The following is a 25,823-nucleotide window of genomic DNA, read 5'->3' on the forward strand; positions in this document are numbered from 1 at the left end:
TAAGTGTGGACAAAATTCATTATCTGGACAGTGATTCAAATTCGACACAGTAGTTTGGCTTATCATTGAAAGGGGTCATATGGAGGGGTGGGAGGGGGTGAAATGGAGGTTGGTGGGCATGGGGCAAGGGCACTTGACATGTGGGCAGGTGGCACCAAAATTCACTTGCCCATGTAAAAGTTATAACTGCTGAAGTGTGGACAGTTATTCAGCGCATTCTGGACAGTTATTCAGATTCTGGACAGTAGTTCACCATATCATTAAATACTGTGAAATTGAGGGGAGGGAGGGTGTGAAATGAGGGTTGGGCAGGATGGGGCAAGTGTACCTGACAGATCTGGGCAGGTAAGGCCAAAATTCCCTTGCCCATGTAAAAGTTATAAATGCTTAAGTGTGGACAGTTATTCAGTATCTGGGCAGTGATTCAAATTCCGGACAGCAGTTCAGCTTATCTTTAAAACTGATAAAATTGAGGGGTGGGAGGGGGTGAAATGGAGGGTGGGGAAGATGGGGCAAGTGTGTTTGCCAAATCTGGGCAGGTGACGCCAAACTTCACTTGCCCATGTAAAAGTTATAACTGCTTAAGTGTGGACAAAATTCAGTATCTGGACAGTGATTCAAATTCTACACAGTAGTTTGGCTTATCATTGAAAGGGGTCATATGGAGGGGTGGGAGGGGGTGAAATGGAGGTTGGTGGGCATGGGGCAAGGGCACTTGACATGTGGGCAGGTGGCACCAAAATTCACTTGCCCATGTAAAAGTTATAACTGCTGAAGTGTGGACAGTTATTCAGCGCATTCTGGACAGTTATTCAGATTTTAAAACTGATAAAATTGAGGGGTGGGAGGGGGTGAAATGGAGGGTGGGGAAGATGGGGCAAGTGTGTTTGACAAATCTGGGCAGGTGACGCCAAACTTCACTTGCCCATGTAAAAGTTATAACTGCTTAAGTGTGGACAAAATTCAGTATCTGGACAGTGATTCAATTTCCAGACAGTAGTTCGTAAAGGGGTAATATGGAGGGGTGGGAGGGGGTGAAATGAGGGTTGGGGAGGATGGGGCAAAGTCACTTGACAAACCTTGGCAGGTCGCACCAAAATTCCCTTGCCCATGTAAAAGCTATAACTGCTTAAGTGTGGACAGTTATTCAGCGCATTCTGGACAGATATATTCACATTCCAGACAGTAGACCTAGTCTAGCCTCATCTTATTGTTGAAAATCCTGAAATTGACTTATTGATGGGTGGGGGAAGGTCAAATGAGGGTTGCGTGGGGCAAGCAAGGGATAGATAAGCTTACTCGACATTATCGAGTCAGAATATCTGAGCGGATGTATTTTTCGTGGTAGGGGATCTAGAGGCCTACAGTAGGGGGGGAGCACCCCCAGACCCCCCATAGTCAATAGTGTGTTTTTACTTCACACTTTGAAGTGACTTTTATTTGTTTCAGAGGGCTTCATTCTCATTAAAATTCACCAGAATGTACAAAATTTGACTTGCTTTTTTAAAAAAATTCTGGGGGAGCACCCCCATAGCCCCCATAATCAATAGTATGTTTTTACTTCACAAGTAGTATTAGTAGTTGTTGTAAAAAAAAAAAGCTTCAAAACTGGACCTTTAATCTAGGGGTGTTGTGGGGGGGGGGGGGGGGGGGCTCCTTGCCCCACGCCCCCATTCTGTCTGGATTCGCCCCTGCTTTGGTGTTTGAGCACAAAGAATGGATAACATTTATTTATGCAGGAAACATGACCAGATTTACAGGTAAGAAAGTTTTATTGTGTTTTCACATCATGTGGTCCTCAGAAAGAGAGTTTAGGTGCATTTGAGTGGAAAATAGTGTTAGTTGTTGACGTGTCGCGGAGGATCAGCTGTTTTTAGCGAGCAGATACGGAGCGGCTCAGCTCAGAATTCTAAATAAAGGAGAAAAAAAGCATAAAAATGTCTTTGTAAAGCTGTTGTCGGTATGCTGTCGTCACCGCGCTTTAAGAGGTGAGGACGAGTTGTAGCTGCTGCAGAAAACTGCGGATGAAAAGCTCACAGCTCGCTTAAAGTGAGCAGTTCAGTTGAACCCCGACCCCCTGCCCACGGACCAAGTTTAATGCTGCTATCGACCCACAATGCAAAAATAATAGTAACGCACAGTGACTTGGAGAAATAACTTTAATCTGATTACTGATTTGGAATGATTAACGCATTAGATTACTCAGTACTAAAAAAAAGTGGCTAGATTAGAGTATCACTGGTCCAAAGACCTCTTTTAGAAAGAATGGGACCAACCTTATTACTATGCAGGGATGGATACGCTTCATCAGAGCTTTTCAGACTGTTCACTGCCTCCCTGTCCAAAGCGAGAGCTAAGAAAGTAGCTAAAAATGCTACCGTATGTTATCTTAGGCCACTTCTTCATGTCCACCATCATGCTTAAGAAACATGAAATAATAATAAAAAACAGAAATATTGTTGACACAAAAGTGAATGAATTGAAAATATGTTTTAGTGAAATTAAAACAGTTATTTAAAATTAATTTAGTTCAATGAACTTAATATTTTGCATTTAATCAGCCTATCAGTTTTTGGAACCTGTTGGCAAAACACAATTAAAGTCAAAGATCCAGTTTTTGAGAGTACAATGAGTTCAAAATTCAAGTTACTGGATTTTGCTTTTATGGAACACAGTTTTATTTCCACTGTCAATGTTGTTCATTAGATTTGTGGTTCCAAAATGTCCATTTATAATTTCTCATTCTTCAGGGCCCCACCTTTTATAAATAAAATAACTTTAGAGAGTTTAATGTCAAAGCAGGAGGACTTTATTCACACAAATAATAATGTACAATAAATTATTACTGAACATTCATACATTGCAGAAGAATGAATAAAGTTTTAGATTTGCATTTTGTATGAGTGAACATGCAGAAGTAACTGTGTTTGCTTCCATGTGTGCATGATATCAGCTGCTGTGTTTCAATCTGTCAGACTTTATTTGTAGTTTCTGTTGTTGCATTGTGTGTCATGTTTCATTCTGTTGTGTGGCTGTTTCATTGTACTCTGTGATTGTTTTATTGTACTGTGTGGATGTTTCATTGCGCTGCACGGATGTGACATTGTACTGTGTGGATGTTTCATTGTGGTGCATGGATGCTTCATTGTACTGTGTGGATGTTTCATTGTGGTGCATGGATGCTTCATTGTACTGTGTGGATGTTTCATTGTGGTGCATGGATGCTTCATTGTACTGTGTGGATGTTTCATTGTGCTGGTTGTCATGTTTCATTGTGCGCACGGATGTTTCATTGTACTGTGTGGATGTTTCATTGTGCTGGTTGTCATGTTTCATTATGTGGATGTTTCAGTGTGCTTGTTGTCATGTTTCATTGTGCTGTGTGGATAGTTCATTGTGCTGGTTGTCATGTTTCATTGCGCTGCACGGATGTTTTATTGTACTGTGTGATTGTTTCATTGCGCTGCACGGATGTGACGTACTGTGTGGATGTTTCATTGTGGTGCATGGATGCTTCATTGTACTGTGTGGATGTTTCATTGTGCTGGTTGTCATGTTTCATTATGTGGATGTTTCAGTGTGCTTGTCATGTTTCATTATGTGGATGTTTCAGTGTGCTTGTCATGTTTCATTGTGCTGTGTGGATTGTTCATTGTGCTGGTTGTCATGTTTCATTGTGCTGCACGGATGTTTCATTGTACTGTGTGGATGTTTCATTGTGCTGGTTGTCATGTTTCATTATGTGGATGTTTCATTGTGCTGGTTGTCATGTTTCATTGTACTGTGTGGATGTTTCACTGTGCTGGTTGTCATGTTTCATTGTGCTGCACGGATGTTTCATTGTACTGTGTGGATGTTTCATTGTGCTGGTTGTCATGTTTCATTGTGCTGTGTGGATGTTTCATTGTGCTGGTTGTCATGTTTCATTGTGCTGCGTGGATGTTTCATTGTGCTGGTTGCCATATTTCATTGTTCTGGTTGTGATGTTTCATTGTGCTGGTTGTCATGTTTCATTGTGCTGGTTGTCATGTTTCATTGTGCTGTGTGGATGTTTCATTGTGCTGGTTGTCATGTTTCATTGTGCTGCGTGGATGTTTCATTGTGCTGGTTGTCATGTTTCATTGTGCTGCGTGGATGTTTCATTGTGCTGGTTGCCATGTTTCATTGTTCTGGTTGTGATGTTTCATCGTGCTGCGTGAATATTTCATTGTACTATGTGGATTTTCCATTATGATGCGTGGATGTTTCATTGTGCTGAATGGATGTTTCATTGTGCTGCATAGATATTTCATTGTACTGTGTGGATGTTTCGTTATACTGTGTGGATATTTCATGTTGCTAGTTCTCATGTTTCACTGTGCTAGTTGTCATGTTTCATTGTACTGTGTGGATATTTCATAGTGCTGTGTGGATATTTCATAGTGCTGTGTGGATGTTTCATTATACTGTGTGGATATTTCATGTTGCTAGTTGTCATGTTTCATTGTACTGTGTGGATGTTTCATTATACTGTGTGGATATTTCATGTTGCTAGTTGTCATGTTTCATTGTACTGTGTGGATGTTTCATTATACTGTGTGGATATTTCATGTTGCTAGTTGTCATGTTTCATTGTACTGTGTGGATGTTTCATTATACTGTGTGGATATTTCATGTTGCTAGTTGTCATGTTTCATTGTACTGTGTGGATGTTTTGTTGTGTTGTGTGGATGTTTCATTGTGTGTTGTTGATGTTTCGTTGTGCTGTGTGGACTTTGTGATGCCGAACATGTGGACGTGTTTGTGAGGAGATGTCTGTCCATCTCTAGATCTTGATCTCTGTACGGAAGGTCTGTACGTGTTCGTGTTTGGCTGGTTGTCGACGTGCCCTGATGGTTAGTGATCCCTCGGCACCCAGTGATGATGTCACAGAGGTGGGGTCCACGTCGTCTGGAAGTTGGCACTTGTGGGTGAATGTGTTCATCACTGTGCCATCCTGAGCCAGCTGTTGATTGGAGAACAGTAAAGTGGGTTTATGTATTCTGACTGATAGAGATCTGAACTACAGAGTCCTTTAATAACAACTGGATGATGGTGCAATTCCAAACCAAAAAGAAGTTTGTTTACCTTTTCTGCACGAACTTCAATTTGATTGTTGGATGTGGTGACAATGACATCTTCAGGGGAGAAGTCTTGCACATCGACTGTGAACTGGTATGAATCCTCAAGAGTCTTGATATTTCCAGCACCACCTGAAAGTGTCACAATGGGAAAGGGTGTGACCAAGGGTGTAGTACATTATGGTACTTTCTAAATGAACAAATTATGTCCCAATCAATTGTTTTTTACTCAATATGTTCACACTGTCTGATGTGGTTGTATCTGCATTTCAGTCCTCGAAATCTGGCCCGAGACATCTAATGACACTTTGGGAAAGCCCCACTAATTGGTTAAAGCCTTTTCAAATTACTTCAAAACTGAGGTCAGTTTATCAGTTGTTGTTGTTTTTAAACAAATTATCACAGGTGATTATTTTCATTAATACTCTGGGGATTCATCGATCAGTGATGGAATGTCACCAAGACTTCATACAACCACTTCTTCAAACCTACACAGTGTCACTTCCTGTTTCAATCCCTGTTGTTGACTAGCTTTGATTCACAGCCAATCCTACAGGCTAGAGAAGGTTACACGAGTCTGTGTGTCTCTTCCTGCTGGAGGGTACAGCCATATTTATTTGCCAAATGGTCATAAATGCTAAAATAACAGTCTTGTCAGTCTGAAAACATTTTACATTTTTATATAGCCCTTCAGACAAAGAAAATTGTTGTGGAAACACAGAGTGAAAAGCTTCCCTCCCAGTGGAGCAAATGGATATTTATATTTTTTCACTGAAGTATATTTATGGACATTTCTGTTGAGAGTGAAGACAGAACAAATCTTGCTGGTTAGTGATTTCATTTTCTAAATATGACTTTGAATGTGTTTCTACCATTGACAGTTCCCAGTGGTTGGAGCTGTTGCCCTGCAATGCACATATTTTTTTGTAATTTATTTATACACTGCTTTAAAATCCTTTTTATATATTACATTATTACACTTTTGTGACCTAACGGCTTTGGTGAAGCCATTTCTAACACTAAAACAGTTCGTCCACATGAATAAAAAATGGATATTAGAGTGTTTACTGCTGTTAAGACCCACAATACCATACTTCTTTTTTTACTTGCAATATTTGCTTCAGGTTTTATGTGGGACACACATTGTACATACATATAGATTTCCTACCAGCTTGTTCTAGTTAAGGGTCATGGGGGGCTATCCCAGCGGTCACTGGGTAAGAGGCGGAGTACACACTGCACAGGCCAGTAGTCATTTGCAATGACAATCACACTCGGACTACCACTCACACCTACGGTCAATTTAGTCACCAATTCACCTACCTTACATGTCTTTGGAAGTAGGAGGAAGTCAGAGCACCTGGAGGGAACCCCACCTCCCCACAGAAACGACCGGGTGGGAAGCGGTACTTTCTTACTGTGAGGCAACAGTGCTGATCACTAAGCTACTGTGCTGCCCAGTATGATATGTATGAATAGAAACGTACATACAAGGTCTGTTAGAAAAGTATCGGACCTTTTTATTTTTTGCAAAAACCTGATGGATTTGAATCACGTGTGCTTGCATGAGCCAGCCTTGAACCTTCGTGAGCATGCGTGAACTTTTTCATGCCTGTTAATTGCATCATTTGCTGGTAAGCAGCCTTTGTGTGAGGACGTGTGTAGTGCGCTCGGCAGATTTTCATTTCAAGTAAAAAGACGGAACGACTGGAGCAGTGCCGCATCAAATTTTGCCAGAAACTGGGCGACAGCCAGGTGGAAACCATTTGGAAGATTCAGATGGCTTTCGGTGACGATGCTTTGGGCATCACACAGAATAAGGAGCGGTACAACCGGTTTAAAGACGTCCGCACAACGGTGGAGAGCGAGCCACGCAACGGTGGAGAGCGAGCTACGCAACGATCGGCCATCAACATGCTAAAATGACCAGATCATTCCAAAGTGAATGCTGTGGTGATGCAGGACCGTAGTGTGACTGTCCGAGAAATTGAGGAAGAAGTGGACATCAGCACTTTTTCGGTACATTCCACTGTGACAGAAGATTTGGCCATGAAAAGAGTGGCTGTGAAATTCATGCTGCTGCTAATGGTGGAGCAAAAGTGCCTCCGTGTTGAAGTCTCACAGGACATGCTGTGACATGCCCACCTCTTCCACAATTTCTCGGATAGTCACACGACTGAAAAGTCACCGAAAGCCGTCTGAATCATCCTGCTTACCAGAAAATGATGCAATCGACAGGTGTGAAAAAGTTCACGCATGCGCACGAAGGTTCAAGGTTTGCTCATGCAAGCACACGTGATTCAAATCCATCAGGTTTTTGCAAAAAATAAAAAGGTCCAATACTTTTCTAACAGACCTCGTATATCCACATTTCTGTTCCACTGTATTACAAAAATCAGTTTTCACGGTGACAATTATGAATTAACCATTACTGCATTTAATCATAAACTTGGTTGTAATATACTAATTGTCAAAGAACACTAGTCATCAAATAGGAAAATCAAAATTATATCTCACATTTACGTTTTATCTAATTATGACCTAAAGTTTTGCACTGTGACCTTTAGTGACCTTAAAACTCTAAGTTGGTACTTCTTACATTACTTATATTATTCATACCAATATAAGTGATGTTTTTATTGAGTATCTGAAAGCAGTTTGTGCAAAACGGGAATTAAGTAACTTTTTGACCATAATATTACAGTTTCATTGTAACTGTAATGGTTAAATAACTTGTTTTTTGGGAGAATGGGGGCACTCTCTCCTGCACCAGGGGTCTTGCAGCAGGAAACCAGCCTTGCAACTTCAGAGAAACCAACCCGGTGTCTTGTGAATAAGAGTCTCAGGTCTCACGAGAAAGAGAAATTGCTTTACACTACAACAACAACACATATATGCTACTCTCAGTGGTGGGCACAGTTGCGCTAATCCGCTAACCGCTACTGAAGGTAATGTTTTCATTATCGGATGGTTCAATAATTTTTAGACCACTAACATTTTTGCAGACGTAGCTTTCTGTAGTAGATGTGCAGTTCTACCCTCTACAAACAGAGAAGAGGTGGTTCTAGAAAAAAAAACACTCTATCCTCTGTAGGCAAAGAAAAACTGGTCAAAGGAAAGGAAAGGAAAGGAAAGGAAAGGAAAGGAAAGGAAAGGAAAGGAAAGGAAAGGAAAGGAAAGGGGCTCATTTCTTTTGAACCCATACTAATACACTGGCAATAGCACCCAAGTCATCCAGAGGCATACAGTTTTAACTTATGGTTAAAAATTTAACCAAACTAATTTTGGACAAGTTATTTAAATTAACGTCACATCTGAAGTTTTATAAAGTGAAAATATCAGATATATTTTTTAGTTTTAAAGTAATGCACTAATTTGAAGGTTTTAGTGTGGACATGCTGTGCCACCCAGTGCATTATGGGTATTCACGACAGAAGAAATGCATTTGAGATGCTCTGATCAGGCTCCACAGGGACAACAGCATTAAACTCTTTGTATATTGTGCCTAAAACTCTCATGAATATATTCTCTGGGTTTATAGACGTTGTTATTGTGTTTGTTTTATGTAAAAATGCCAGAAGAAGCCCATGTTGCTTTTCCAAAAGCTGAAAAGTCTGTTAAATTGTCATTCAGGCCATGTGATATAACCAGCATCCAAATGCATAGAGCACTGCCATCTACTGGTGTTGTCTGCAGGATTTTAAAATTATCTGTAGGTTTCCAAAACCTGAGAGACCACACACGTGGAGATTAAAAAAAAAAAAAAAAAAAAAATCATAGATCTGACAGGTTTAGTTGTACAGTGTGTGGTGTCAGCCACATGCTAAAAAAACACACACACACGAACAGATTTCACACACGAACATTCCCGGGTCAAACACCTCGCTTTCTGATTGGCTGCATGCAGTGGTGGGCACAGTTCCGCTAATCCACTAATTATCAAAGATAATGTTTTCATTATCAGATTAGCTTTTCAGATAACTTTGAAAACCATTATTGGACTAATTATCTTACCATAAGTTTTGGTCTGATAATTTTTAGACTGCTAACGTAGACGTGGTAAACAAAGCTGAACAGCTACAAACATTTATAAAATTTAGAATCAGTTGAGCACCTACTTGTTAAATGTTTTATAGCAAATGTGTAGTTCTACCCTCCATAAATAGAAGAGAGCTGGTTCTAGAAAAAAACACTCTATGCTCTGCAGACAAAGGAGAACTGGCCACAAAAAAAGAGAAAAAATTCACTTCTTTTAACCCCATATTGATACACTGGCAATATCACCCAAGTCAAGTCAGAGACATACATTGACTATGTTTACATGCAGCCAATAACCCTTTCATAACACTTTCATGACCGGAATATTAGCAATAACTCAGTTGTGCATGGCCATATAAACACCCGCAAAAACCCAAATATGCTCATATTCCGGTTTTTAAAAACCCGAATAAGACCCCTGGGTTACTCCTTTTCTAACCCGAATATGAGGTCATATAAATGCGCATCCGGATATCCCCATAGAAAGGAACATTATTTTGTGTTCTGCGCATGTCCTATCCGCAAGGAATCTTGGTCTTTTGAGTACGGCAACTACTTGTATGCGGCGTGCGCAACCCACTGGACACCACAGAAGCAGAGATAAACAGCGCATTGTGTTCTGCGTCCTTATCAGGTGGGCCGGTTGTGGCACTGGTCGGCATCACCGCAATTGCTCTCACTGCCTCCGATGCGCTTACTGAGTCTGCGGGCTCGGTAAACGCCGTAGCGGGCCACTCATATCACTCTTTTCTCTGCTGTGTGGAGCTGCGCCAACTGTGGCAATGGGTCTAGAGACTACGCTCGCTGTTTTGATGCGGAGGCAGCTTGCAAGGATAGATTTCTTGCGGAAAAAATCCACAGCGCCGCAGGGTCTTGGTATACTGCAGCCGCAGAGCTCCGTGGCCATGACTTGGATTCTTTGCGGGTCCCGCATCCGTACCCCCGGAGGCAGTGAGCAAAGGGACAGCATGCGCATTGTGATCTGCATGTGTCTATTTATAATCTTCTCGCCCAGAAGAAAAAAGAGAGTGTTTACACAAGAGAGAAAAGTGAGAATGTTAATGCCTGTTTGAGAAAAGTGTATAAAGTGTGTAGTGAGGGGTTTTACACGAAGCAGGATTACACGAAGCAAGATTTGCACGAACGCCAGACCAAATCAAGCACCGGTGGAAGACGTGTGTCGCTGTTTAGATGGGGATATTCCAAATGATACCATTGACCTTGTATACAGGAGTAACTCAGTCTGGTTAAGCATGTGAACGGGTTATTCCTAATGATTCAGAATCTAGAATAATGACCTTAACCCAAATATTAACGGCATGTAAACATAGTCACTTTTAACTTATGGTTCAAATTTTAACCAAACTAATTTTGGACAAGTTATTTAAATTAACGTCACATCTGAAGTTTTATGAAGTGAAAATATCAGATATATGTTTTAGTTTTAAAGTAATGCACTAATTTTGAAGGTTTTAGTGTGGACATGCCCTGTCCAGGTGCATTATGGGTATCTCAGTACATTCACGTCAGAAGAAATGCATTTGAGACACTCTGATCAGGCTCCACACAGACAACAGCATTAAACTCTTTGTATATTGTGCCTAAAACTCTCGTGAATATATTCTCTGGGTTTATAGACGTTGTTAATGTGTTTGAGTTTATTCAATTCCACGCATCTTAAACGTAGCAGACATGGATTATCTGGAATTTTGTTTTGGCAAGTTTTCACAGTCTCTGCTGCCATCTACTGGCCAGTAGTGTTCATGGCAGTATTCGCCCTAAAGCTAGGCAGACGTATGATATTTTCATTCACTGTACTCAGTTCCAGCTCATACTGTACAGAACCGCACGGTGTAAAAGTTCAGAGCGCCAGATTTATGTTCTCACACACATTGTACGTTCAAAAACCACACATTGGACTCATGTTTCCAGAAACAAAATGTAAACAGAAGCTTTTTTTCCTCAAACTTTATTTACATTTCTTATTTTTCCAAAAACTCTCATCAAAGTTAAAAAAGACATCAAAGTTAAAAAAAAATTACAAGACTTTACATAAGTTGAAGAAAGGAGGGAAAAAGAAACAGAAGCTGCTCTCCCAAAGAGATGATCACTGTTTATGCTCTCTCCGGTGTTTGCACATGCACAGTGCGAGAAGTTGGACACTTGTAGGGCTTCAGCAGCGGGATACCCTCACGACGGCCAACCAGAATATCAAACAGGTTTGATTTTCATTCGACTATACGATTGCCGATCAGGAAGTGGTCGTGAGATGTTAAACGCAGCTCGTTACTCCATGTATACTACACGATGCAGGGCGCGCGATTAACCTGAAACTCAGTGCGATCAAAAAAATTCTCGTACGAGTGAAAAATCAGCTGAAAAGGGCCAAAATTCACACAGTGTAAGCCCAGCTTAAGTACTGAACATCTGGCACCAGTAGATCATGGCAGTGTTCTGTTTATTTTGACACCGGTTATATCAGACGGTTATCTAATTACAACTTGGCTTTTGTTTAAAAAAATGTCTTTTTTTTTACAAAAAGATGTAAAAATTTGTAAATATTTTACAAAAGCACATTTATCTGTAAACACCAACACACGACACACCTCACATTAACGTGTTGGTTTACATAGAATGAATGAGTCAAAGTCAGTGTTAGCGGAGGCACATTTTCCCCAAATCCTTTGCCATCTGTCTGTGTTTGTTACAAAACTTCAGAATTAGTGCATTATTCAACATTAAAAGATATATGTTATATTTTAACTTTGTACAAATGACAGAATTGACATTAATGGAGTTATTCTATCAGTATTAATTTTTTTTATATACCAAACCATAAGTCAGCACTGCTTTATTTTCCAAGACCTCCGCCTGACAACAATGCCATTATTGAGTAGAGAGTTGAGCTTTGCTGCTTCTCTCAACTATTTTGCTGCTGGAAGTTATGTAGTAAACAGGAGCTTCCAGTAGTGAGCAGGCTATATAAAGACAGAAGTGCTGACTCATTGTTTGTGTCTGTTGTCGCCTTTGATTCTCCCAGAAGCGATCGTGGTGTTAAAACTCAAAGTCAGCTTGTTAGTAGTTGCAAGTGTATTGGAGACAATACTGGAATTGATCAGTTATCTGTTGCTTTCAATAAGTTTTTGGGTGATTTATTGGTTTAGCTTTATAAAAGATAACTTTTCAGTTCTCTGATTACCAGTTATGGAAGCTAACTAGATCTAGCGGCTATAAGAACAAGCCAATGAAGACTTTATTTTTTACATGTTCATAATCATGACAGAGCCATCAAAAAAGCAAACAAACAAAAGCAAACAAGCAAACAAAAAATGCTGTTGGAGGTGAGAAAGAGAAACACAGCGTGACAGAGGGAGGGTTCACACAGAGTTCAGCCTGTTTTTATCCTAGTTGTAGTTTGTGAGGTTTTCCCCCAGGTGGCGCACTCAGAGCCTATTCACACCTGCTGCGCCTCACCACTCATCACAACGGCACACCTGTCGTGTATGAGTGGCTGATGAGGGGCAGGCTGTTTAAACCCAGACTTTCAGTTCACCTGTTGCCGGATACTTCCACAGCTTCCAGATTCTTCTAGATGCTTCAAGACTCTTGCAGCCCTGGCCATGCTCCATGAAGCCTGAGACTCTTGAACTTCACCTCATCTTCCTGCTGCTCCCATGCGTTAGGACAACGGAGCTTCCCGCAGCTAAACTCAGGGTAACCTGGCCAGCTCTCTAATTCCCGTTTTCTAGCGAACTGACTTTCCTGGTGTTCCATGCGCTATCCTGCGCTGCTTCCATGCTGCCCTGGTTCCTAGCTCCTGGCTACCTGCACAGCAACGTCACTTTGGAGCTCTACAGCTCTCAGCTCAGAGCGTGCGGCACTGCTCCAGTTAAGTTTCTTCGTGAAAATTCATTAAGGTATATCTTCAAAGGTATATTATATTCAAATTCTAAGGTGGAACAATGCTAGTATACTAAGGAACTAAATATCTAAAAGGAAGAGTAACATAGAAGAGTAGAAAAGAGTAGGGTAGAGCCACTTAGGTGCCTGGTCTTGAGAACCAGGGATGGTTCTCATGTCTCAGTGGGATTCCGTTCTCACTCTTTCCTGCCTTTGACTGTGCATGTCTATGAACAGTTCCAAGAACTACTCCCAAGAACTATATAAACTCTTACACTGAACTGCTAAGAACTTTCTAAGCCATCAAGTCCAGCTTAATTGGACTGTGTCAGTGACGTGTGGTATTTGACCTCCGACCTCAAAAGATAATTCATGAACTGTGAATGATTCCTGAACAGTAAACCTTATTTCCTTAAATGGAGAACATTTCCAGAACTGTGAACCCTTATGTTTTAAGCCTCCTGTGAACGGTTGAAGGCATCCTGTGTTATGAGTGCAATCACTCACTATCTTTGTCCTCCGTTTTCCTAGTTCCTGGTCTCGGCTTTGTGCATCCCACCTGGTCCCTGGCTCTGAACCACTCAAGTCTGGAGGAGTTTCTGCCGAGAACTGGGGGCCACCGTGAGCCTCTCGTCTGGGTATCACCCGCAGACCAATGGACAGGCAGAACGAGCCAACCAAGAACTGGAGCAAGCCCTGTGCTGTGTGACGTCCGCGCACCTGACGGCCTGGAGTGAACATCTGGCCTGGATCGAGTACGCGCATAACAGCCAGGTGTCCTCTGCCATCGGCCTCTCCCCGTTTGAGGTGTGTCTGGGGTACCAGCCCCCATTGTTTCCTGTGGTGGAGGGAGAAGTCGGTGTGCCCTCGGTCCAGGCCCACCTGCGGAGGTGCCGTCGGGTGTGGCGCACCACCCGTTCTGCCTTGTTGAAAGCCCGGATGAGGTCCAAAGCCCATGCAGATCGCCCGCGTTCCCCGGCCCCTGCATACCAGCCCGGGCAGGAGGTATGGCTTTCCACGAAAGACGTTCCTCTACAAGTGGACTCCCCAAAACTCAAAGACAGATACATTGGACCATTTAAGATCCTCAAGGTCATCAGGTGGATCCGCAGTGAAGCTGGGAGCTGGAGCTTCACTGCGGATCCACCTGGTTTTTCATGTCTCCAGATTGAAACCATATCACACCTCACCCCTCTGTGCTCCCGGACCGGCGCCGCCTCCTGCCCGGATCATCGACGGGGAGCCGGCTTGGACTGTGTGTCGGCTCCTGGACATCCACCGGAAGGGCCGGGGTTTCCAGTACTTGGTGGACTGGGAGGGTTATGGACCCGAAGAACACTCCTGGGTGAAGAGGAGCTTCATCCTGGATCCGGCCCTCCTGGCCGATTTCTACCATTGCCATCCCGACAAGCCGGGTCGGGTGCCAGGAGGCGCCCGTTGAGGGGGGGGTCCTGTTGTGTGGGCCGCTGAAGAGGAGGTACTGCTGGCCCACTACCAAAGGGCGCCCTGCCTGAAGTGCGGGCTTCAGGCACGAGAGGGCGCTGCCGCCTCACAAGAACAGCCGGGGTGACAGCTGTCACTCATCAACTATGCATTACGGACGTAATGCAGGAAAGTACAGGATTTAAGAGGAGATGGTGTTTAGATGCTCTGTACATGGGCCTCTGGAAGTATTGCATGCTGATGGGACACTGAGGACCTACAAATCTGATGGTCTCTGAAAATGAGTTGAAATGTAGAATTTGTCAGTGCAGCTTGTCATGGACAAAGTGTTGGCTGTGCCAAGTAAGGTGAAGTTCCTTTATGAGAGAAAGACAGAGCATCTTCAGTTTAGTAAAACCCCAATTCCAATGAAGTTGGGACATTGTGTAAAATGTAAATAAAAACAGAATACAATGCTTTGCAAATCCTCTTGCAAATAGTTGTAGCAACAGGTGTACTAGGCGTTGGAGGCAGCTACGATTTTACAACCGCTTATTGAGTGTTGTCAGAAGGAAAGGTGATGTAACACAGTGGTAAACATACCACTGTCCCAGCTTTTTTGAAATGTGTTGCAGGCATCCATTTCAAAATGAGCAAATATTTGCACAAAAACAAAAAAGTTTATCAGTCTGAACATTAAATAGCTTGTCTTTGTGGTGTATTCAGTTGAATATAGGTTGAAGAGGATTTGCAAATCATTGTATTTTGTTTTTATTTACATTCTACACAATGTCCCAACTTCATTGGAATTGGGGTTGTACACATATTGCCTATAATTCCTGCTTCATGTGCAATTCAACCACATTCATACTATGTGTGAAGTGGCCCTAAAGTTTCCAATTCACCGTAATGGCATGTCTTTAAATGTGGGAGGAAACCGGAAAACACCCAGAGGAAAGTCACGCAAACAGGGGGAGAACATGCAAACTCCACACAGAAAGGCCACCGGTGGGAATCAAACTCATGACCTTGCTGTGAGGCAACAGTGCTAACCACTAAGCCACTGTGCTGCTAGTTCTGCTTCATACAGTTGCTCTGTCAGCTAGAGTGTGTGAGAGCGCTGCTTTCATTACACCTTCTGGGCTCCTCTGACACCAACAATCATGTCAAGTTCAAAGTCATCAAAATCACCTGCTCCATACTGATACTTGGTTTGAAATCTGCAGATTATATTGACCTTGTCTACATGTTTAAATGTGCTGGGTTCCTGCCAAGTGATTGGCTGATTCGATATTTCCGATAATGTGCAGTTGAGTGGGTGTACCAAAAGTAGAGACCAATGAGTGCACAGCAACAAGGCAGTCAGGGATTGTGATGGCATTACAAATGTTCACAGAGGACACTCTGAATATCATGACTCATCGTGCACGGCTGGTGGCCTTTTCAGGCTGTACAAGCATCTCAGGAAGTGGGCTGTGAAGCCACTGAGGGTAGAGGAGGAGGGATTTGTTCCAGGAATTGAAACACTATTTGTGCCAATGCGGTTGTGGCAGTGGTCCTAAAGGTTGACTGCAGAACTAAAACTCTGTCCAGTCTTCTCCTGATGGGGGATGGCTTTTCTAAAATGTGAGTTTACAAGTACAGATAAGCTCCATTTGCTGCATAACAAATTTTACAGACCAAACACAATTCACCCAAAGTTTATACAGGCCAATCACACATGACAGTCTGTGAGTGAAGAATATTTTGAATAAATAAGCTACATAAGACAAAATGTCTGGAAGATTATTTATGTCTAGTACTGGAGAGTATTTTAAAGGTGTTGTTTTTTTAAGCAATCCTTGACAGTTACCATGTTTTCTGGAGTTAAGTTGCCTTTTGCTTTTGCTAGTTTAGGAGGCCCTGTGACTTAACATACACCCATCCTGGACATGAATGTCATCACACTTTTGGACTGTTACTGATGTGCTTGAATTGTTCTTTTGTTCTTTTGCTAGAGTGGAATGATTATGCAGGATACATCATGAATGACGTGAAAAACCAAGAATTTGGTGCACAAGTTTGAATTACTTTGGATCTTGTCTAACCCATACAGGGTCAAAATTTTACATGCAGGCTCAAATATATGCCTTCATTCACTTAAATTGTTTAATAAGTGGAGCTGAAGGTTCTGCAGTGTGCTTTAATTGTAGCCCCATTAACTCTTTGTTAGTGATCATGATTGGCTATAGCTGGTAGTTTCTCTTTGCCAGCATACAAAAAGGATGTGTTTGACAGCACTCACTGGTTTGACCAATACTCAGAACAATGGGAAAGTCTGATGAGAAAGAACTCAGGGAGGTCTAAAGACACCTTGACACTTGCATGCATTTAACCCACGCACTGCCGTCATGCCAGTGCGACTCGCTTTGTTCCCCTTTATGCTGTGCTTGATGCTGATGGATGCTGCGTTATATAAAATAATTATTTCGTAGCGGATTAATCATTCACTCTAAGAACTTGGATGATGAAACCACCTCGAAGCGCTCCCGGAATCACAGAGGAATTTTCTACAGCTGCAGCTTTTCTCGTACGCTTCATAACGTGGTGAACGCATTTGGAATCATCTCAAAGGTAATTATTTATAATATTTATATTCAAATGGATCGGTAAAACAATTGCATTTTCATTCCTTCTTATGAGTGTCTGTATAATTATGTTTATGATACATTTAACATCACGCCATAATCATTCAGATGAGCTGCACTGTGATGCACTGCGCTGATGCATTGACTTGTAGTGGCACACACTGTTTTTGAATAGGTTGCGCAATGTTCACAAAATTTATGCGCACCAGAGAGTTTGAACATTTCAATATTTTCTTTGTGCACTTGCACACAGCCACACACAGTTTATAACAATTTACAACAAGTTTACTCTCTATCACGCCAGATTGCATGCCAGTGCGGGGATCAATTTCATACAAGTGTCAAGGTACCTTAAGAAGGAGAACTGTAGATTTAAACAAGTGGGGAAGATCTCTTGAAGCCATTTCTAAACAACTCCAGATTCCAAGATTGTCAGTTCACACAACTGTTAGGGCTCCTTCACACAAAACACGATTGAAGCTGACTAGCACACGAAGGAGGAATTGCATGCCATTTGTGAAAAATAGGAGCTGCTTCCAATGCCTCGTACACCTGTCGCTACAATTATTCATGCACACCAGCGGCTGAAAGACAGAGTGTGCACTGTTGAGAGCCCATTCGATCCCTCTCGCGGCAGGTGTTGGCCAAATTCCAAGTGACACATACAAGCATCCAACACCGCTAGGTGGAGACTTAGAAAATGTGTGGCCATGCACACTGTCAGCACGAAAATAGTGAGCAGATGACCACTTTCGAGCTGGATATGAAATTTGTCTAAGTGCCCCCACGAGTATGGAGTTACAAAAAGCAACACACGTGGTGTGCATGTGTTCCCCGCCCCAACACATGTGGCGTGCAGGGGGAGAGCACACTTGCATAACCTACTGCCATGTATTTACAGACATGATCATAAGGGGGCCGGATAGCCATGTCTGAGCACACACAGCCGGGCTGCAGGGGCTGCACACAGCTCACCTCAGATCATGCAGCAGGCGATCTGAATGTCACGCGTGTCCGGCAGAACACCCATGCCGCAGGACTATGACAATATGACAAGCCAACAATGTCACAAATACGCCACTTGCAGTCACGTATCACCACAAATACACTTTAACAAACGCTGTTTTGTCAGTTATTACGGCGCTTTTTTCTCTTTTTTAAAAAAAAAAAAAAAAAGACATTTATCTCCTTGTTGATTTTAGGCATTTTATGCTCCTGTTTTAAGACAGTGATTGTAGTGCAGTGATAAAGTTCCCATCTGGTGATGTGAGCTTTTGTAAATTGCAGGTTCAAACCCGTGAGTGGCGTTTATTTTTTAATTTAACCAGGGCTATTTAACCACAGGGTTCTGTATTGCTTCCCCTTTTGTTTATTTTCACTAATTATACATCTGTTTTTTATTTTATTTTTCTCCACATCAGCAGTGCGATGTGGTTCTACACGTTCCAGCTGCTCACACTGTGTTCATGCACACCTACAAGTGTGCACGAAATCATTGCTGATGTGTTGTGTATGCCTGTGCGATCGTGCATCCCTCACGACAGCAGGTGGATGGTTTCTGGTTCTCCATTTCGTGTTTGGTTCGTGGATTTTCTTCTGGTTTCTGCATCTTTCATGTAATGTGTGAAGGGGCCCTTATGCAAGTACAAGGTAGGTAGATTTGAAGAAAACCCAAAGTGTCAGCCTGAGACAAGAGGAAATTGTGTTGTGAAAGTGTAGGGACACGGACCCACAACAGGGGGCGTAAATGAACGGACAATGGAGGAAGTCAAATATCAACACTTTACTGTTGTGAAACAAGCACAACAATCACAATCAATAATAATAATTGTAGCGATAAGTCAATCACAACGGTGTCGTGTGGGCAGGCTCGAAGGTAGGAGACGTCCGTCCAAGCTGAACCGGAACCACACGATTTCCTCCGCCACCGAACCCCGGGAATACTGGAGCCGCCAAGTGCCGAACTCCAGGTGGCCACTGCCTCCGCTTGTCGGATCCGGTACTGCTGGTGAGGAATAGAAACAGTCAGATGTGGGTGCGTCTGCACCCAGCAACACGTGGGGTGAAACACCACCTCCACCTCTAGTCAGGAAAAACACTGCAGGAATGTAAGTACTTATCCGTGTAGCAATCTCCTGCTGTTCTTCTCTCTGTACAAAGGCAAAAAGTATTTTCTAGTCAAAGAATAATTCGCTGGCTGGATATGTTACCTTCTGGGTCGAACGATATCTCGGCAAAGAGGTGGAGATGTCGTCTGGCTGATATACCGACACTGATCCGACGAATGGTGACAGCTGTCAAAGATGATGAGCGGCAGCTGTCACTCTGGCTGCTCCTGTGAGGCGGCAGCGCCCTCTGGTGCCTGGAGCCCGCACTCCAGGCAGGGTGCCCTCTGGTGGTGGTGGGCCAGCAGTACCCCCTCTTCAGCGGCCCACACAACAAATTGGTTAGGATGTTTAGGAACAACCGAGGAACCAGCAAGGCTCAGGCCTGCCATGAACTGGAAACTGCTGGAACACCAGTGTCACTGTCCACAGTGAAGTGAGTTTTACATCGCCATGGGGTGAGAGGGTGCCAATCAAGAAAGAAGCACCTGCTCCAAAACAGACACATTCAAGCTACAATGAAATGTGCAGCTGCCCACGTGGACAAGCCAAATACATTCTGGAGAAAGGTTATATGGAGCAAAGAAAGATTGAGCTATTTCACCACAATGACAAGAGGTATGTTTGGAGGAGTAACGGTGAGGCTTTCAAACCTTAGAACACTGTACCAATTGTCAAGTATGATGGTATTAGCATCATGCTCTGTGGCTGTTTTGCTGCCAGTGGATTTAATAATGAAGAAGAAGGACCACTTCCAAGTTCTTTAATATTACATCAAATTAACAGCTAGACATTTGAAACTTGGCCACAACTGGGTGTTCCAACAGGACAATGATCCCAAACACACATCAAAACTGGTTATGGGTTGAATATAGTAGGCTAACATTAAGCTTCTGGAATGGTCTTCCCAAAGTTCCGACCTCATCCCTGTTGAAAAGTCTGTGGACTACTCTTAAAAGCTATGTCTGTGCCAGAAAACCAACAAACTTAAATGAATTCTGCCAACTTCGCAAAGAAGAGTAGTCAAAAAGCCTGCCATAATTATGACAGAAGCTTGTTGATAGCTACCAAATATGTCTGGTCAAGGTGCAGCTTGCTAAGGGACATTCACCCAAATATTAGTGAGGGTGTATGTCTGTTTTTCAGCCTGTATGTATAATTTGTCCCTGTGTGGATTACAAAAGATCCAAGCTAAATTCAAACTTGTGCACCCAATTCTTGATTTTAAAAGTCATTAATGATGTATGCTGTACAATCATTCCACCCTCACAAAAGAAAGGTTCAAGGCTATCAGGTTCAAGGCCATTATATACAAATAAAAAAATAAAAAAATTCACATTTGTTAATAATAAAAGCGAAGGTCGCTCATGGTACAGGGAGTCCCAAACAGGAAGTGCCAAATTTTGAGTCCACAGTGAAACAGGAAATGTCAAATGTTGAACACTTCCTGGCATGGGTGGAGCTAGAGCGAAGGCCAGCATTGCACTGGACTTCCCTGAAATCTGATTGGACACAGATGACTGACATGTCACATCACCGCATGTCTGGTTGAAAGAGCTGCATTTTCAAATCAGTGAGTCACATTGACTGCTAGGTTCCTCCTGACCAGTAGTTAAAAAGTTCTAATCCACCTTAGTAGAAGAAGAAAAATGTTTGCCTCAGAACTGAACACGTTATTTGAACCATGGACTAATAATGACACCAAAGTTATATTGGTGAGTAAACCATATTTTATGTCAGAAATGAGGTCCAGGTTGTTAAAAGTGGCATTTCTCCTTTAATTTGGGTTGTCTTATATATGCGTGTGTAACCAGATTGAGGCCTAATCACTGCATCGGACACTGAGTGGCACATAGACTACATTAACATTAAGCATTAGGACCAGTGTATCAAAAGTTTAGGTTTGCTCCCTGGAGAACTGAATATTTAGACTGCAAATCAAGTAGTAAGAGTAAGTGAGACTCATGGACATCAAGTAGGTTTTGTAGAACTGCTGTATTAGTTAGATAAAGAACATAGAATGGAATAACATGGAATAATAATAATGATAACAACAATAATAAAAATGTTTTTGTTTTTTGTTTTTTTTGTTTTTTTACAATCCAACAACAAGAGCAATCAGTACAATTGGTCTCTGAAAAAAATTAATAAATCACTCACCGAGTGAGATGAGCTAGCATTCAACCAGATGACTTTTGAAACCTTTTACAGTCTGCTTTAAACCTATTCAAGCCTAACTTCAGTCCTATTTTAGTATGTTGAATGTAATTTTAAAACCGTTTTTTTTTTCTTTATCAACTTTGAACTATTTAAGAGAAAACTTATTAGGTGGTACTAGAAAGTACTACAGTGTGGCTATTGATCTGAGCCCTGGTGTATTTAAGATACTTTTTGAACTAAAAAAAGAAACTGGAATACACCTTTAAATTAAATGAAAAACCTCTCAAAGGGAAAGGAATATCTGTACATTACCTCAAATTTCACATCAGTTCACTACATATCAATGACAAGAATCTTTCACAACAGTACCTTAAACAATCAATGTCCACGAACTCTCAAATATCAGTCCACAACCACAGCCGTAGTGTGGAGGAACAGCAGAAGAACTTGACTCTTTGACTCCAACCCAAGCACAGAAGGCAGAAACAGAAGACCCAGGCTAAAGGCCAGAACTAGGGTTAAAATTCTACTGTATGCATTTTTAGATGGAGATAATAAATTGCTTTAAAACACATTTTTAACTCTTTATCTCATTTAAATGAATCATAAACGCTGCTAATTATCAAAAATACCTTCTAACCATGTCTCTTCATACAAGCGACATTAAAAGATCAAAGTATGATTTAATTGTTCCGACCCAGTTTACTTTCTCACTCAGTTACAACATGGTGTGTGGTGAAATACACACACATATCTTACTCACAGGTGCATGTTCAAGTTAAAGTTCACACAATAGCGTCAATCTAACTAATTTCACCAGTGTGGAAAAAAAAGTACAACTCTCCATGCCGGCTGCTGACCACGCAGAAAACTAAATTACGTCCATCATCATGTAGGTAACGTGTGAACTAGCTAAAGGGCATTTCACTCAAAATGTCAGCTGAAGACTGCGAAAGGTGGAAAACTCATTCACACCCATTGAATTGGAAATAATAGCTTCCAATACTAAAGATTTATGTTTTTCAGTGCACTATTTTATTTAAATGGTGCCACATTTATTCTTTAAAAGAATAACAATTTAATATTGCAACTCCTTTATTTCTTTTATTCATTTTTCAGACTCATGTTCGAGGCCGAGTGACCTGAGTTACATGTGTACGTCTCCAGTGATTTTTAAATGAGCAGGCAGCTGCAGTAAACTCATAATTTTGCTGTCTGAAGGACTTAAATAACCTCTCAATTTTGCTCTTCGAGTGACACCAGGATGATGCATTTCACGTAAAAATACACATGCTACGGAGTGTTTCTCAACTGTATCGCTTGGGCCTGCGATGACTTATTGTCAGTTAATTGTGTTACAAAGGAAGCTGCAGTCGTGTTGCTGTGAGCACACCTGATCTCATCAGATCCCAGCAGCAGAGCTGATCCTGATCAGTATTTGGTTGAAAGAGTGTGATTTTGGGGCTCCAGTCACAGACAAAAACATTATCCTCATTGCATGATTGAGGACCCTTATTAAGAATAAAAAAAAATCACATAACATGTTATATGATTGAAGGGCCCAGTGCAACCATACCTGGATGGGCCCATTCTCCTATTGGAGTAGATGATATAACTTCATGCAGACTTAAGCTTCAAGTCTGTTAGTCCTTGAGCCCCTGATCCCAAGATCAGTAGGCGTACTCGGTAAGTCATCCCTAGTGTGGAAGCATGCACTGAACCAATCTGTGTGCCAGGATGGGTATTTCTGTTGTTTTGATTTGCATTATTGTTGTTTTTGCATTATGTCTTTTCTGTGATTTTTTTTTTTTTTTTGCTTGGGGTTTTTGTGGCTGCATTCTTTTGTCTGTCACCTGGGTGCTTGGTGGTGGGTGTGTCCCTTCTGTTTTTCCACACCCTGCTCCGACCTTTCCCGCACCTGTTCTTAATCACCGGCTCATTAATCACTGTATTTAAGTCTTTCTTTCTCCTATTCTATCTATCCTATCTTCTATTCTATTTTGCTAGATTGTTGTGCCTTGTGCCTTCGCTTCTAGTCTCTTTTTTCTGTTTTGAGTGCCTTACCGTGTTTTTTAAATCTCTTGCCTGTTTTTTTGGTTTTTGCTTTTCGTGTGATGCTTTGGTTACTGTTGCTGCTCTCTGTCTGCCTTTTTGTGTACCGAACCACGCACGTCTTTTCAATAAAGAACTTTGAACGTTGACCATCTGAGTGTGAGTCCTGCATTTGTGTCCAACACAACTTTGTCTCCGGTCCTGATAGAACAATTTGGCCAGAAATGGACGCAGCAGACTCATCCGTTCTGTTTGGCAGTGCACATTAAGAGGACACACTGACCACGCTATGTTCGGATTTCAGTGAACTAGCCAAATGACTACGTCATAGATTTCTACATATTGGTGGCCAATATGTAGAGTGGAACTCAGTGGCCCTAAATTATGTTTTTTTTCCAAGGACTTGCGGATAACATCAAGGACCAGCTTATTGCTGTCAATATCCCTGAAGACCTAGATGCCCTGATAGCACTTGTGATAAAGGTGGACCACCAGATGTCAGACCGACCACGGAGGGAGACCCTTCCTTTTGTCCACCGGACGACCGGTTCCAACAGCCTTCTTCCTTAAGCAGCCCGCACCAGCCTCAGCCCCTCCTGGGAAAACTCAGAAGACCTGATGCAGCTGGGATACAAGCACCTCTCTACTGAAGAACACTGTCAGGATGAAGGTCGCTGTTTCTACTGTGGACATTTAGGTCACATGACCTCGGCTTGTCAATTCAGGGGAGCCCCCACTCGGACTGTATTAGCAGTACGGGTGAGTCAAAATTCTATTTTTTCTGATTCCGCAAATAACGTGATAAAAGCTAAGCTAACCGTGGATCACTTGTCTGTGTCAGTACCAGTGTTTGTTGAGTCAGGTTTAGACGCTAACCTCTTACATCCCTCTCTTGTCAGGATGCTTCATCTTAAATTATACCACCTCTCATGCCCTTAAAGCAGTAGATGGCAGCCTTCTGGGCCATATAACTCAGAGGACCCAATCTGTTCAGTTAATGGTACCTGATAATCATTCCGAAACAATCAGCTTCCATGTATTCGATCAGATGACTCACCCGGCCATATTGGGGCACCCCTGGCTCAGAAAACGCAGTCCTAATTTTGATTGGACAGCAGGTCAGATAATCTCAATGGGACCAAATTGTGCAAACAGCTGTCATCCTAAACATTAGTTCCCATCAGCCACTCCAAATCCTGACCTCACTGGTGTTCCTGCGTGCTACCATGACCTTGCTGAGGTTTTAATAAGGAAAGGGCTAAGGCCCTCCTTTCACACCGCAGTTATAATTGTGCAATTGATTTGATCCCAGGAACAAGTCCTCCTAGAGACAAGCTTTATTCATTATCAGCCCCTGAATGTCAGACAATGAACGAGTACATACAAGAATCTGTCCACGGGACTCATACATCCGTCCACTTCCCCGGCTGGTGCCGGATTCATCTTTGTAGAAACGAAACATAGAAAGATACAACTCTGTGCCCTTGTATTGATTATTGGGATCTTAATGATATCACAGTCAAGAACCAGTATCCTCTTCCTCTGATTACTTCTGTGTTCGAACTATTAGATGGAGCGCGGATTTCCACTAAACTGGATTTGCAGAACACCTATCATCTGGTGAGGATCCTAGAAGGGGATGAGTGGAAGATGGCGTTCAACATGTCTTCGGTACACTAAGAATATTTAGTAATGCCTTTTGGTTTTACTAAAGCTCCCACTGTTTTTCAGAACTTGGTGAATGGTGTTTTGCGAGATTACCTTAATAAGTTTGTCTTTGGTTATCTTTATATCTTGATTTTCTCCCCCAATGAGGAGACTCATTCTCAACACATCCAGACTGTACTGTCTAGGTTACTGCAAAACCAGCTGTATGTCAAGGCGGAGAAATGTGAGTTTCATAAGCCCTCTGTTTCCTTCCTGGGGTTTGTGTTGGCTGAGGGGGTGATCAAAATGGATCCCAGTAAGGTTGCGGCCGTGGCTGATTGGGCAGTGCCACGTACCCGCAAGGAGCTTCAAAGGTTTCTGGACTTTGCAAACTTTTATAGAAAATTCATACGATATTTCAGTATGGTGGCATCACCTCTGCACAAGCTTACCTCTTCTCATAAGCATTTTGTCTGGGCCCCAGAGTGTAATAAAGCCTTTAAGATCCATAAGCATCGCTTTTCTGCTGCCCCATGCTACTCCTCCCTGACCCCACCTGTCAGTTTGCGGTCACGGTGAACGTGTCCAACACTGGCATTGGGGCAGTTTTGTCCCAAAGTATCCCCTCTGATGGCAAGCTGCACCCGTGTGCCTTTCTATCCTCCAAATTAACATCTGTGGAGTATAATTATGACATCGGTGACCGCGCACTGCTGGCTGTCAAAGTGGCCTTGGAGGAGTGGTACCATTGGCTAGAGGGGGCACAAAGGCCT

The 25,823-nt window shown here is 42.3% G+C and overlaps 2 protein-coding genes and 1 long non-coding RNA gene across 3 annotated transcripts in view; 1 reads left to right on the plus strand and 2 right to left on the minus strand.

The window, feature by feature from the left end:
* Positions 1–3,162: 3,162 nt before the first annotated feature.
* LOC117511438 (ATP synthase subunit a-like) lies at positions 3,163–4,234 on the plus strand. The gene is made up of 2 exons (XM_034171464.1): positions 3,163–3,449; positions 3,510–4,234. The coding sequence occupies exons 1-2, from the start codon at positions 3,176–3,178 to the stop codon at positions 4,232–4,234; spliced, it is 999 nt and encodes a 332-aa protein (XP_034027355.1). The 5' UTR covers positions 3,163–3,175.
* A 294-nt stretch (positions 4,235–4,528) lies between these two features.
* hspb7 (heat shock protein family, member 7 (cardiovascular)) overlaps positions 4,529–25,823 on the minus strand; it is a 65,135-nt gene continuing 43,840 nt past the window's right edge. The window contains exons 2-3 of the mRNA XM_034171954.1: positions 5,107–5,231; positions 4,529–4,984 (exon numbers count right to left, since the gene is read on the minus strand). Coding sequence (XP_034027845.1) covers positions 4,805–4,984; positions 5,107–5,231 — 305 coding nt within the window. The 3' untranslated portion in view covers positions 4,529–4,804. The remainder of the gene's footprint in view (positions 4,985–5,106; positions 5,232–25,823) is intronic.
* Positions 10,461–25,823, minus strand: part of LOC117512017 — a 28,611-nt gene continuing 13,248 nt past the window's right edge. The window contains exons 3-4 of the long non-coding RNA XR_004561183.1: positions 16,312–16,319; positions 10,461–10,471 (exon numbers count right to left, since the gene is read on the minus strand). This is a non-coding gene — a long non-coding RNA (uncharacterized LOC117512017). The remainder of the gene's footprint in view (positions 10,472–16,311; positions 16,320–25,823) is intronic.

Source organism: Thalassophryne amazonica, chromosome 6, assembly GCF_902500255.1.
Source record: "Thalassophryne amazonica chromosome 6, fThaAma1.1, whole genome shotgun sequence".
In the NCBI taxonomy this organism is placed as follows: Eukaryota; Metazoa; Chordata; class Actinopteri; order Batrachoidiformes; family Batrachoididae; genus Thalassophryne; species Thalassophryne amazonica.